General features: G+C 43.9%; 1 protein-coding gene and 1 long non-coding RNA gene across 3 annotated transcripts in view; one reads left to right on the forward strand and one right to left on the reverse strand.

Annotated features, from left to right (window-relative positions):
* Positions 1-13617, forward strand: part of LOC109955784 (zinc finger protein GLI2-like) — a 73291-nt gene that overhangs the window by 54258 nt on the left and 5416 nt on the right. The window contains exons 6-11 of the mRNA XM_020592260.1: positions 4626-4827; positions 5402-5594; positions 7118-7228; positions 9099-9239; positions 10901-11050; positions 12845-13009. Coding sequence (XP_020447916.1) covers positions 4626-4827; positions 5402-5594; positions 7118-7228; positions 9099-9239; positions 10901-11050; positions 12845-13009 — 962 coding nt within the window. The remainder of the gene's footprint in view (positions 1-4625; positions 4828-5401; positions 5595-7117; positions 7229-9098; positions 9240-10900; positions 11051-12844; positions 13010-13617) is intronic.
* Positions 4730-13617, reverse strand: part of LOC109955785 (uncharacterized) — a 29424-nt gene continuing 20536 nt past the window's right edge. The window contains exons 4-5 of one of the 2 annotated variants that reach the window (XR_002274332.1): positions 5519-5589; positions 4730-4807 (exon numbers count right to left, since the gene is read on the reverse strand). This is a non-coding gene — a long non-coding RNA (uncharacterized LOC109955785). Of the gene's footprint in view, positions 4837-5518; positions 5590-13617 lie in introns of both variants that reach the window. The other variant, XR_002274333.1, reaches the window with a different exon arrangement.

Consider the following 13617-nt stretch of genomic DNA (forward strand, 5'->3'; position numbering starts at 1 on the left):
TCAGCAGACCGAGCACAGGGTTGTGAATGAGCCCGCTGTGTTGTGGTGTCGGAGGCCACGCTTGTCTGCTGAGAATGATGGCGGGCTGCCAAAGCCTGAAGCCGGCCTGCTGGGCTCACTAAAGCTGTCATAACTGTATTTCCAGCCGCCCTGAACACTGTGCAGGCGCTGAGGCCAAAACAAACGTTTGGCTCCATCTCGCCAGAATGTCACTGTTCAGTTATTCACTGAAACTGTTGGATGTGGTTGTGAGAGTGAGCAGCAAAACTCCTTTTACCCACCATTCAAAACTGTGAAACAAGCTGATAACTAACATCGCAAGAGGATGGAGGAAGGCGGCATTTCTGGCAACATTACACAGAGAAAACAAACACATCAAGCACATCCAGTCTGAGCAGGTTGAGTTCTGCAGTGCATCACCATTTAACTTTGCTAACAAATAGTTAAAGCACCTGCGCACATGATTGATTACCTTTAACTAGAGAAAGACTGTGGAGCAATTAATGGAAACCAACAGTTGCCCTGAAAGGTAGGAAAACATTTTCAAAAATTAAAAACACTATCACCTCATCAGGTCACCTGTAATTTCATTCCATGAAGTTATTTTTACTCACTGCAACTGGCAAAGAAATCTACCGCTGTACGTACATACATTCTTCCAGCTGCAGGTTTCCTCAAAAATAAATTAAGCTTTCATACTTTTCCTATCAACTCTGAGGAAACGTCTGAGGAAATGTCTGCTACTGCTAAAGTTACTGTTCTTGTTTTGCTGTTAATGCAGTAAAGCATTTGTGACAGCGTTCGCACCATGAAAAACACAGGTATAGCCCTTTAAAAGCTTTGCTACAGAGCATTTCCAAAAATATTTCCCAGCTGCTGCGGCATCGTTTGAACCTGCAACCTTCTGGCTTCTAACAGTTCAGTTACACACAGACCACAGCGGCAACAAGAGCCTCAGGGGCCACAGCGCACACTCACACACATTCATCCACTCTCCACATCACTCTACACACACTCCTCCTCTCCCCCGTCCAGCTCTCCCAGTGGTGGCTGCTGATATAAATCACAGTGGAGGGATAAGGTGGTGGGGGGGCGGCGAGCGAGCGGAGCCCAGCTTTTCCATTGGTCCATTCATCAGGGGAAGTGGCACATTAATAAACACATCTCCCCAGAGGTGAAAGGAAGTAACAGAGATGAATACGGCTGCCAGACCTGAACGGCTTCGTCTGATAACAAAAAAACACACCTGCCCCCACCCCCCGACAACCTGAGCTACATCTCAATTTTAGCTGGTTAAATGTCCAAATTAGCATCCCATGACACCAGCCCCCCAAATGGTAATGTCTTTGGTAATAAACCTCCCGAGCTGAGACATCCCCCGAGGAACCAGCGCTGATGTCTTTCTCTTCTGTGGATTTGTTGTATCATGATTCAAATTCCATGTGTCTCGGGATAAAGACGTCTCCCCTCCTCCTCAGGTCTCAAAGCACCAATTTCCAAACAGATAACATATGTTGGAGATTTGTACTGGGGGACATACTTAGAAACAACCTCTGAGCCCCCGTCATTAAGGACAGCAGTGAAAGCAAACAAAGCAGAATTAATCGGTTGGCGAGATGATACGCTGAGCTCCTCACCGCTGTAGGAAGAAGCTGAACGTCAGACCAGGTCTTTCACTGAGTCTGTGAAAGGAAGTGAAGGTTTGATCCATGCCAGATGTGGCTTGGCTCCTGCCAAGCGGTTTCTTTGTAAAGTGATCAGCAAAGATTGTCTTAATGTTGAGAGTGGCAGCCTGAGGGAGCGTGTCCTCAGACTGACTGGGTGGACAAACCATCAATGTTTGTCTTAGCAGTTCTTCAAGGTGCCCACTAAAAGTGAACTGTGTGTATCAGTAAGGCCTAATGAACATGCTCAGTGCTTCCTTATGAAAGCTTAGCAGCGCCAGCAGTTAACGGTCATCCTCTTCTTCACTGCCTCTTGTTGGGGCATTGTTATGTTTCTTGGCACCTTACTGCCACCAACTGTTGAATAGTGGAACTGCTCCTCTTTCTTTCATTTGACAGACAAAGACAGTCTTTTACATAAACACTGGTTCTTCACCATCCCATTTAGCAGTTTATGTGCAGAACAAACTAGCAACTGATCAGATCTTTCCGGTGGAGGGAAGATATGCTAAAAACATTAGCTATCTTAGAAATATGAATCACAGGTGCCCAAAACATGAATCCATGGGTGTTTCACTTGCTTTTGTCTTTTCCTTGACTTTTACAAAGATGCCTAGAAAGATTGTGAGGAGAGAGGACTCGAGGAAACGTGTTATTAAAACGACACGCCCTTTCCTGCTGTCATTCATCTGAAGTGTCCGATCAACGGGACGTGTCAGTTCATAAAACACTTTCACGAAGGATGGTCTCATGTATCCGAGTTCAAAAGTAGTTTACTGTCTTCACAGAAAAGTAACACTTGTGATAATACATGTAATATTTCAGTTATTTAAGCAAAAAAACTTCTCCAATGTGAGGATTTGCTTTTTTCTCAGTTTTAAATCTTTGTAAATCGAATATTTTGGATTGTTGGTGGTAAAAACAAACATCTGACGACATCACGTTGGAGAAATTCAGACTAACTAAACGGACAGGACGTTTGAAGCCATTAAATGTTTTATTGTTGCTGTTTGTAGGCATATTTAAATTCCACCAGCGGAGATCGATCAGATTGCTCTGCATATATTTCCTTGCAGTTGAAATCAATTCTCTGTAAATTGCCCTCATTTAATATGGTGAAGTACAACCCAGACAGGGTGATGTTTATCTGGAGTAATTGCAGGGAATTATTGTGGAAAGATTGATTAGTTATGTCTGAATCTTAATGGGGTCGCCACATGTGGGCAGATGTCACAGCTGCACAGCTCCACTGGTTTTCACACACACATTTTTGGACCAAAGACTCACGCTGTGAAACCTAATGACAAGAACTTTGGTGTATTGTCTTTCCCAAGGAGGACTTAAAACATAGAACAGCTTGAAATGTGGAATTGGTTGGTTTTTTTACTTGATGGCGATTTGAGCCCCTCAAATGTTCTTTCTGTGGACTTCCTGCTGCTGTCTGTGCACATCATGCCTTCGTGAGGCTTGGGTTTACTCAGTAATATCCTCTGCCAGGCTCAGTTTCCATCATTGTGAACAAATTTACTGTATTAGCTGTGAATCAATCTTGAGCACTTATTGATAGGGTTCTTCTGTGTCCATGGGGTGCGAGTGTCGCTGAGAGTCTGTGGCGGCATCAATCACACTGGGCCCATCCGGAGCAAGCAAGCACTTTAACGCCTCCATCCTGAAATAGCACGAGCACGCAAAACGGGCTGACATTAAGGAAGACGACCCAGTGATGAGGCGAGGACTGACTCCTTAGATTTCAGGAATCATTCTTCTAGATTGAGAGTGTTTAGAGTCTCACAGGTGGAGCAGAGAGGAAGGGATGTGGGGTTGGGATCGAGGATGCGGAGCATTCATCAGCTGTCTGAGGAGACCTTTGTAGCTTTTTGAAATCATACAATTCAAACTTAAAATCAACATTGTAATTTTAGGTGATTTTTACAGTTACATATATCATTAACATTAGCTCTGATACAAGCAACAGCAACAGTTATAGGCACAGATGAAATATTTCAGAAACTACTGAGTCTTTGACAAACTACTCTGGGTTACATGCTTGGATCAGAGTGAAGCTGCTGGATGGACATCTGTTAAATTCGGTGCCTCAGTCTGACAGACTGTTTGATTTTACTGACACTTTATCCACACTTATGGGGGTTAGCTGAGAACCAGGGTCTGTGTTTTTAATTCACTGCACCTTTTCTAATACAGTTAAAATTGTTTCTGTACCAAATATATTTTGCTATGTCCCTGTTAAAAAAATAAATAAATACTGTTTTTAAAAATACAATAACTTGTTGTATCCTCTGACATCTCATCTAGGTTTCAAGGTACTGATCTATAACCTTAAAGAAAAAGTCACTGATGTGAAATGCCCTCAGCACTGTACTGCTGTAAACATTTGCCGTTTCTTTAATAGACACAAATCTGGAAATGCATCATTGTAGATCTCTGAGCATTCATGGAAAATGTTTGCAGCAGCTCTCATGAAAACCACAAACTAAACAGTGTAGTTTAACATGACTGTGTTTGTATTCTGATATTTGCTGCAAACGGTAGACTTGTGCAGAAACAGAAAAGGCAAAATGAAGATGACCAACCACAACTGAAATCCACAAACTCTGAGCGCCTCCTGCTGTTGCTGCTCTACAGAAGCATTGTCCACCCCCGACATGTTAACCATGTCCGGCAACTGATCAGAATCACACGTTCTGTTTCCAAGATCATCTGCCTCCCTGCCCCGACCTCTCAGATATGAGCAACAGAGCATCATGCACCTTGAACTGGCAATAACAAATGACACCACACACCCTCTGAGTCCACACTTCAGTGTTACTGTCAGGTCTCAGATATAGGGCCGCAAGAAGTCCAAGACTACATCTCTGACACATGTATATGATCTGAGTGTGGGTCTAGGACAGAACGTGGATATTCAATGTCTTTATCTGTTGACCCACCTGTCTGTCTCAGTGTCACGGTTCTCCAGCCCCAGACTGACACCCAGGCTGAGCAGGAAGAGGGCGCTGTCGATCTCACCGCTGTCTGACGCCAGCATCGACCTCCAGACAATGATCCGCACCTCACCAAACTCCCTTGTGGCGTACATCAACAGCTCCCGCTCCAGCTCGGCCGCCAGCAGCTCCTACGGTCACCTGTCAGTCGGAGGACTCAGGTGAATCACCTGAAGACATGACCCAAACACAGTGGTCGTTGGCTGTTTTCCAGCTTTGCGTTTCCTTCTTATTCTTGCTCTTATTCCTTTTATTATTGCTTCCTCTTTTCCCTTCCTACCTTAATCCTTTATTTCCCAACCTCCCATTTCCTCCTTTCACTCCCCTTTATTTTCCCATATGTCTTATGCTACTTAGACACATTTCCTTTTCTACATCCTCATTTGCTTTTTCACTTCTTTCCTTCCCTACCCCCTTGTTTCTTTCCTATATTCCATCCCTGCCTTCTATTTTTTCTTAATTCACGATTTTCTTCCTGTTTTTTACTACATCCTAATTTGTTGCCTACTTCCTTACTACCTCATTTCCATTTCCTTGTGCTCCTTTTGCCCCCTACTTTTTAACTTCTTTCCTAAGCTTTTAATTCTGACCTACTCTACCTCCTTATGTTCCTCACTTCCTTCTCTAGTTCCTTCTTTTTATCTCTGCCTCATCAATTTTCCCCATTCCCAGGAAAACCAGCAGGGCCACTGTAAATATGATCATCATGTCAGTTTTTTCCCTTGCTCCCTGCAGCCCATCTTTCCCTTTACCGTATCCCATCAACCCCATGGCCTATCAGCAGCTCCTCTCCCAGCAGCGGGGGCTCAGCACCTTTGGCCACACTCCGCCTCTCATCCAGCCTCCACCCACCTTCTCCAGCCGCCAGTCTGGCCTCGGCCTGTCCCCTCTGCCTGGCTCCACCCACAGCAGTGACCTGGCATCTAAGGTGAAAAGACATGACAATTTTGTTTGTATTCCTGTCATGAAAAGCAACAAAAAGTGTGCTGACTTCTCTGTATCTTGAAAGAAAATAACTGAAAATACCTGATACAAACTGCAATAATCCGACTGCACGGATTTACAGATAGCACTGATACAGAAGGGAAATCCAGTCCTCCTGGCTGGGTTTCTCCTGTTGCTCGAGCTTTTAAGAGTTAATGCTCATGCGGGAGAGAGGTTTTAAATACTTGATGCACTGGGGATGATTCAGATTCTGACTGGAATGATTTCTTTGTGGATTTCGGCTGAAGGAAATTCCCCATTTTGCGTCGGCTGCTGAATCACCCATTAAGACAAACTTGGAATTTTGCTGCTCCAGTTTCCAACTGTTTGTTCTCACAGTGGATTTTGTTTTCTGCCGATGCCTTTTGATGTCAGTGGGTCACAGCGTACCACTGTTATGATCTGTGGTGTCGACCTCAGCGGTGTGCAGTGGCTCCTCAGAGGTAAACTCGGGGGTCACAGCTGGGAGTGAGACCCATCATCCTGAGGTTTTGCTCTCTTATCCTGTCAGATAGTAGTGTAAATCTGTGGCTCAACCTGAAATTACTCAACCCTTTTTGTCGCGGCAGCATTTTGAGACAGTGATCCATGCATTTATTACATCTTGTATGGATTACTGTATGCACTGTACGCTGGAGTTAGTCAATTGGGTTTTGCCCGCCTCCAGAGGGTCCAGAATGCTGCTGCTCGGTTATTGGTTGGGGGGCATAAGAGGGACCACATAACGCCAGTGCTGGCATCTCTCCATTGGCTTCCGGTGCGTTTTAGGGTTCGTTTTAAGATTCTTTTATTTGTTTATAAGTCCCTAAATAGGCTGGCACCATCCTATCTCGTGGAACTTTTGCGTCCATATAATCCGTCACAGTGCCTTAGATCAGCTGATCAGCTTCTTCTGGAGGCACCGAGGGCTAGGTGTAAAACTAGGGGGGATAGAGCCTTCGCTGTGGTGGGTCCAAACCTGTGGAATGCTTTGCCTCTTTATATTAGGCAAGCCCCCTCGTTGTCTATTTTTAAGTCTTATTTGAAGACCTACTTGTATTCACTGGCATTTGGCCAGGAATGAGACTCTGTCTGTAGTGTTAGAGTGTTTGTTTTATTCTTTATAGTTTTTTATAAGATGATTTTAGATTTGTATGGTATGTTAAGCACTTTGGTCAGCTGTGTTGTGGGAAAGTGCTATATAAATAAAGTTGAGTTGAGAGAGAGAGAGTTGAGATGTGTGTCAAAGGTCAACGAGGGCATGGGAAGGTGGAGTCGGTTCATTGATCTGTTTCATAACGGCTGTGGCTGCTAGTATTACAGTGCACATGACAGATATTTTCACGTTTGAAAAGATACTGCAAAAATCTAAATTTTTTTTATTGAAAATTATTTTTGAGGGGCCATTTTTGTTATTAACTGATATTATAATAAGTTATTCTGTTAGATCGAACAATTTTGAAACTCAATGTTCTTTTCTCTCCTTAGCACCCCGGTGGCGACTCGGCCGTGAGCAGCACAGTCAACCCCATGATCACCAAAAGGTCAAAGGTCAAGAGTGAAGGGGAGGGACTGAGGCCGTCTCCTCCTTGTTCACCGGTATGAAAATAAAAATCGGCTTTCCACATCCCATTTCTGCGGCGTTATTAATGCAGATTTTCTGCTATTAGCAGGAACATTATCAAAAGTGAGGCGGAAAGTCAGGGCAATTCTGTAAAGTGGGGACAATACAGTCATTAATAGACACTGTTGGCATTTGCAAGTCATGAGCTCCTGCACGTCTTTTTCTGCTGTTTCATTTGTGTCCTGATCCGTGGCGAGACTTGTGGCCCCAGGGAACCGCGGCCTCCTGTGACTCCCTTGTAAAACACATCTCAGATAAAGAAAAACTCCACATGATAAGAGCTTTGTATCCATTCGTTTGGCCGCTCCTGCTCCCCCCTCTCCCCCTCTCTCCCCGGCCACTGTAAACTGTGCCAGAGCACTTCATTTTCATGAAATATTGGCCGGGCTTTATTGTCATCTGAGGAGCCTTTTTCTCTTTCTTTGACAAATCTGCAGCTCCTCTCCGATAGCGAGGCAGGTTTGGGCTTGATGCATGGGGATGGCGGTGTGCACAATCGTCTTGGGGCCACCAGAATTGATGAAGATAGCGTGCGTGGGGCAGAGACAAACATGCTGCAGTCAGCATGTTGTGTGTGTGAGAGTGTTTGTGTGTGCGTGTGTGTGCTGGTGGAGGCGTACAGAAAGCCAGGAGGGACAAGCTGTGTGTCAGTTTCTGTCCTACACGTGCATGTGTGCTCTTGCACATTGGTGTTTGTGAGGACAATGTGAGCGTTAGACACAGAATGTGAGAATGTTTCGGAAAGTGACGACTGGCTTGGAAAGTTCTGGAAGGGCGGGGGCGCGTTGCCTCACTTACACAAACATCTTGAATAATTTGTAAATTATTAAGTGTTAAGACATTTTTGGAAACAAAGCACATGTTTAAAAGTGAGGACATTTATAGAAAGTCAGGATGAAATTATGTAGTGTGAGAATGTAGATATGTAAACTGATGACTTTTTTAGAAACTATTTTTCAACATAAACATGTTTTTCAAAGATGAGTGAGTACATTTAAAGTGGAAGGACATCCTCTGGAGTTTTCTGGAGAGTGAGGGCCATTTTAGAAACCTGAGACATTTCTCTGGCAGTGTCAAACATTTGGTTAAGTGACATTTTATTTTTGAAATTGAAAAAAAAAACATATTTCGAGTAGTTAATGTTTTTAGAAAGTTGGGCAAAGTTAGGGATTTTTTAAAAATAGCATTTAGGATTTTCCAGCGTTTTTGGGAAAGTGATGATTTGTCTGTTTGAGGGTTACAACCTGAACATAATTAGGTTCAGGTTAAAGTTTGTGGAAAGCATTACGTGACTGAGAGTCCTCACTAGCAAAGAAGTACTTGTCAGAAAAACAAAATCTACCTTCAACATGTTGCAGAGCACAGCTTTTTGTACTTTATAGACTGAAGCAGATCTGAAGAGCAGAACTGTCGCCACCTGTTGAAATGGAGTCTCACACAAACAGAAACACAAAGTTCATGCAGTGAGCAGTGTGTTTGTTCCTGTATGTTCACTCTGCCTAATTAAAAGTTGAACCAGGAGTCATTTGTGTGTGTTTGTGGTGGAGGCTGTCAAAACAAATCTGATTCCAACCTCTTTAACTTCAGTGAAACATGATGGAACTGTATGTGCTTAAATCCCTAATTTACTGTCTCTGGTGCTCATATCAGGTAAAACAGAGGAGCAAACAGCTGAGGACGACTCCTGACAGCTGTATTTTTAGCTGTAAACGGTTCCACATGTTGCAAACGCCCTTAGAGAAGGAAGAGTGAATGTAGGCCAGTGGGGAAAATAAAAAAATACTGAGAAAAGCTCCTATGATTCAGTTCAGTGTGACTACTTCAACACATGCCCTCTCTGCACAGAACCATCATGGCAACTCTTTGGACCTGAAGGATGACATGGACCGGGATGAATGTAAGCAGGAACCTGAGGCCGTTTACGAGACCAACTGCCACTGGGAGGGCTGCAACAACGAGTACGACACGCAGGACCAGCTGGTCCATGTAAGTGTGGGTTTGTCTGACGTTCTGCAAACACCTCTCTGCAAATCTGCTTAAATTTCACTGGATGCTCATGACTGTCTCACAACTGCAGGGACGGCCGTGCGCAGCTGAAGGTTTAGTGTACATAGTAAAACACACACAAAATGAATGTCACTAGAAGAGAACTACATGAATGTTTGCCAAGGGGCGCCCGTACTACTTGGCACAAACAGCACTGCTGGGCCACTCGCTGGACTATCAGTCATTTTCACAACATTAAGCAGCTCTGCAACATGTATCAGGTGTTGGATCACCTGTGCTCACATCTCAACATCTACGACTCAGCATCATTTCATACTTACAGTAGAAATTGTACTCTTTATATTTTTGTTTTTCCCTTTACAAAATACAGCATCCAATGCATCAATCGTGCAGTAGGTCTGCATTAGCATTAGGAAAGAATTTGGATGTTTTACAACTTGATAATTATGCACAGTCTTTTGTATACTGTCTGTGTTGATCTACAGTAGCGGGAAGGTTTCGAAAGCCTCACTGTAATCTCATAAAGATCTTTAAGATCAAAAATCAAGGACCTTTGTTGGATTGCCATATTTGTTGTGTATGCAAATTTACCTGCTTTTTGGCAAAGTAAGTAAAGATCCATTTACAGGCCTTTTCTGGAGTTTAAAAATCTTATTTGGCATCAGCAGAGAAGTGGACAGACTGTCCTTTTAGAACAAACACCTGAATACAGATAAGAAAACAGCCTTTGAATTCTCTGTTTATACAGACTTTCTGCAGATGCTTGTTTTCAGTTTTCCTCTTTTTGATGATCTGAGCTCCAAACCATCATCAGTTTCATCACAACAGGCAGATTCTTGGTGAAAAAGTTCTTAGACATTCCACGCTTCCACTGAAGCCAAGCGAGAATAAAGGGGGCAGGGCAAGGGGATTAGTGATGGTCTGGGGGCCGTCAGGGGCCCACTGTGTCCGTCATTCATTAAACTCAAATTCTGCTTTCTCACATAAGCCAGTCTGCTGCCGCCGCCTCATCACTGTGACTGTTTACAAGCTTTTAAAGCTATGTGCAGCATTTTTAAACATCAGTGTTTCATTGTCGACATGATTGTGATACTTTGATGTGATTCTTGTAAACAAATGAAACTGTGGTCGAGATAATTGTCAGCAGCATTGGTACAACGCTGTTCTATTGTTTCCTTCTAATTATGGCCACATTTCTCATAAGCTCCAGTATTTCTTCCCTGTTCCTGGCAGAACTCCACTGGGTTTCTCTTAGATTTACTGGAAACCCAGGAATATTTAAAACTGTTTGCTCTGGAAGAGCAGTTTCCTCTTTCTATGGCCATAAAGTGATTTGTTTATAGATGTGCTTCTCAAACTTTGGGGCATGCAAAACTCATAGAAAAACCTAATTTCATTTAGCAGTGCAGACTGTATGCAGCTTCCTTAAGCCTGGGCCTCACCATGAGGGGTTTCACTCTCAAACCCGACTTTCATGTGATATAAAGAATCTTAATCAGTGTGACGAACACTCCTTTGAGATTTACACTTATAAGATGGATTTCAACAGCACAGTCTTGCTGAGAGCCTCTAAGTGGACATCTCTTTCCAGAAACACACTCATTTCTCTCTGCTTGTGTGTGTGTGTGTGTGTGTCCCAGCACATCAATAATGACCACATCCATGGAGAGAAGAAGGAGTTTGTGTGCCGCTGGGAGGACTGTTCGCGGGAGCAGAAGCCCTTCAAAGCTCAGTACATGCTGGTGGTTCACATGCGCCGACACACAGGGGAGAAACCACACAAGTGCACGGTGGGTAACGGATGGCCTCAATGCCCCCACGGGCCCCAAACGGGCCTCCAGAGGGTGACAGCCCACTGTCTTTAAACACTGCACGCATTTCTGTACACCCCCACACACATACAGTACATGTACACAACTGAGCAGATACTGTTGGTTTGGAACACACAAATACACACCCCTGTGTTGGCGGACTAAAGATCTCTTTCTTCTTGTAATCACTGCTGCAACACATGAATCTGAGCAGTTTTCTTTGTGAAATTTATGTGATAACGAAAAGAACTGCAGACCAGGATGGAATACAAACACTACTGCATATTTTAACTGAATTGCTTTGGCTGCAAATTATTTTTTTATCACAGAAAAATCTGAAGATTATTTTATGCATTAAAAGATTATTCATTCGTCTACAAAAAAATTTCCATTACACTTTACCAGAGCCCAGCGACTGTCTCGCTGACAGTCCAGACCCCAAAGATATTAACTTTTCAATGTCATGAAGTTGATATAAGCTGCAAATTCTACACTTTTCAAAACCTGAAAACAAAAAATATTTCCAGTTTCAACAGTCTTTTTTTCCAATCAGCTAAAGCTAAAAAAAAACCCCACTAGTGACAAAATCCAAATAAAACCAAGTGAATTTCTACAAATTTTCTAAGTGCATCACTTAAACAGCCATACATACATATGCACTACTGAGCCTTAACATTATGACCACTAACACGTGAAGTGAATCACACTGATCAGCTCATTACAGTGGCACCTGTCAGTATATTAGGCAGCAAAGCTGATGTGTTAGAAGCAGAAAAAACAGGTAGCGTAAGGATCTGAGCGACTTTGAGAAGGGCCAAACTGTGACTGCTAACTGGGTCAGAGCATCTCCCACACTGGTCCTGTTGGGTGTTCCTGGTCTAAGGAAGCACAGACAGTGAACCCGCAACAGGGTCATGGGCACCCAAGGCTCACTGATGTTGAGGTTGGATCTAGCATGAAGAAAGAAAGTCACTTTTGGCTTTTCCCATTTAGGGGTCGCCACAGTGAATCGTCACACTGATGACTCGCATGTTGACATTTGGCACGTGTTTTACACCAGACGCCCTTCCTGATGTAACACTGATTCGAACCCAGGCCGCAGTGGTGAGAGCGCTGCGCCTTCTAAAATTTTAAAATTCATCTGAACTTTTTAAAAGATTAAAATTAGTTTGGATCTTTGTTAAAATGGGTGAAAATGAGAAATACTGTACGTTGGTCTCTATGAAGAGAAACAGTGGTGATATCACACCAAGAGCTGCTTGTCCGTTACTCTAACTTGTCCTCACCACCACAGTTTTCACTCCTTGTACACATTTTTCACTGAATGGTCGATGCAGTTGAGCTCTTCCTGACAGTAGAACTGTAAAACAGATTCGGAGAAGATGCACAGTGCAGAGCGACACGAGTGCCAACCAACTGCTGCGCTAACGCCTGTGTGCACAGTATTAGGCAGGTGGTCGTAATGTTACGGCTGATTGGTGTAGTTGTGTATTCGTGGGCTGCTTTTTATCAGGGTCTTGTTCATGACACAAACAAAAAACTAACATGTAGATGCATCCTTTAAAATAAGGACTATGTAGAGGGACTGTATGGAGTGTTTTGATCTAATAAACCTGTTGTTAATTGGTCAGGTCCAAAAATCATCATAGTGGCATTCAGATAGTTTGTCTGCACAGTGATCCACTTAGAATTTAACAAATAAAAGCAACGTATCAATGAGGCTGCTCCCATCACAGACTGACACCACCTGTTTTCATTTTGATTCCTCTGTAGTTTGAGGGCTGCTCCAAGGCCTACTCCCGCCTGGAGAATCTCAAAACCCATCTGCGGTCCCACACCGGCGAGAAACCATACGTCTGCGAGCACGAAGGATGCAACAAAGCCTTCTCCAACGCCTCGGACCGAGCCAAACACCAGAACCGGACGCACTCCAATGAGGTACAGGAAACCATTCACCTCTCCTCCAATGGCCTGAGCTGCACAACATCACACAGACTCCCTGATAAGAAATTCTCTCAGAGATCTGTGCCGGCACATTGAAGTGACCAAGATGAAAACCTGCAGAGAGTTACAGGAGTTCACCTTCATCAGCAGTGAACTCTGGCCCAAATTTCCTTCCCAGAGACATAATTAGATTTTAGGCAGCACAGGAGGATTGTTCCTGTCTGCACGTTCGCCTCCGTACAGGTGTCGACAATCGTGCTTGTGTGTTGCCTCAGCACCCCTGTGTATGTCTGCAGACGTTTGAGAGTAAATAATGAGGTGTAGACATAATGAGCACAACAGCCCACAATGCATTAGGGCGAATCATGCTCACCGCCTCCCCTTCGCCCCGCAGAGAGCGACCACCTGCAGACGGCGAAGAGAAAATGAAACCTGGAAGCGTTTCAGTAACCTCGCTCCATCAGTGGGACTGCAGAGTGGGAATTCACTGCAATAACCCACACACACTGAGGCTTCTATACCACACACACACACACACACACACACACACACACACACACACACAGACACACACGCACACACGGGGGAGGGGTGGAAATACA

This window comes from Monopterus albus, unplaced genomic scaffold (assembly GCF_001952655.1).
Source record: "Monopterus albus unplaced genomic scaffold, M_albus_1.0 scaffold16.1, whole genome shotgun sequence".
In the NCBI taxonomy this organism is placed as follows: Eukaryota; Metazoa; Chordata; class Actinopteri; order Synbranchiformes; family Synbranchidae; genus Monopterus; species Monopterus albus.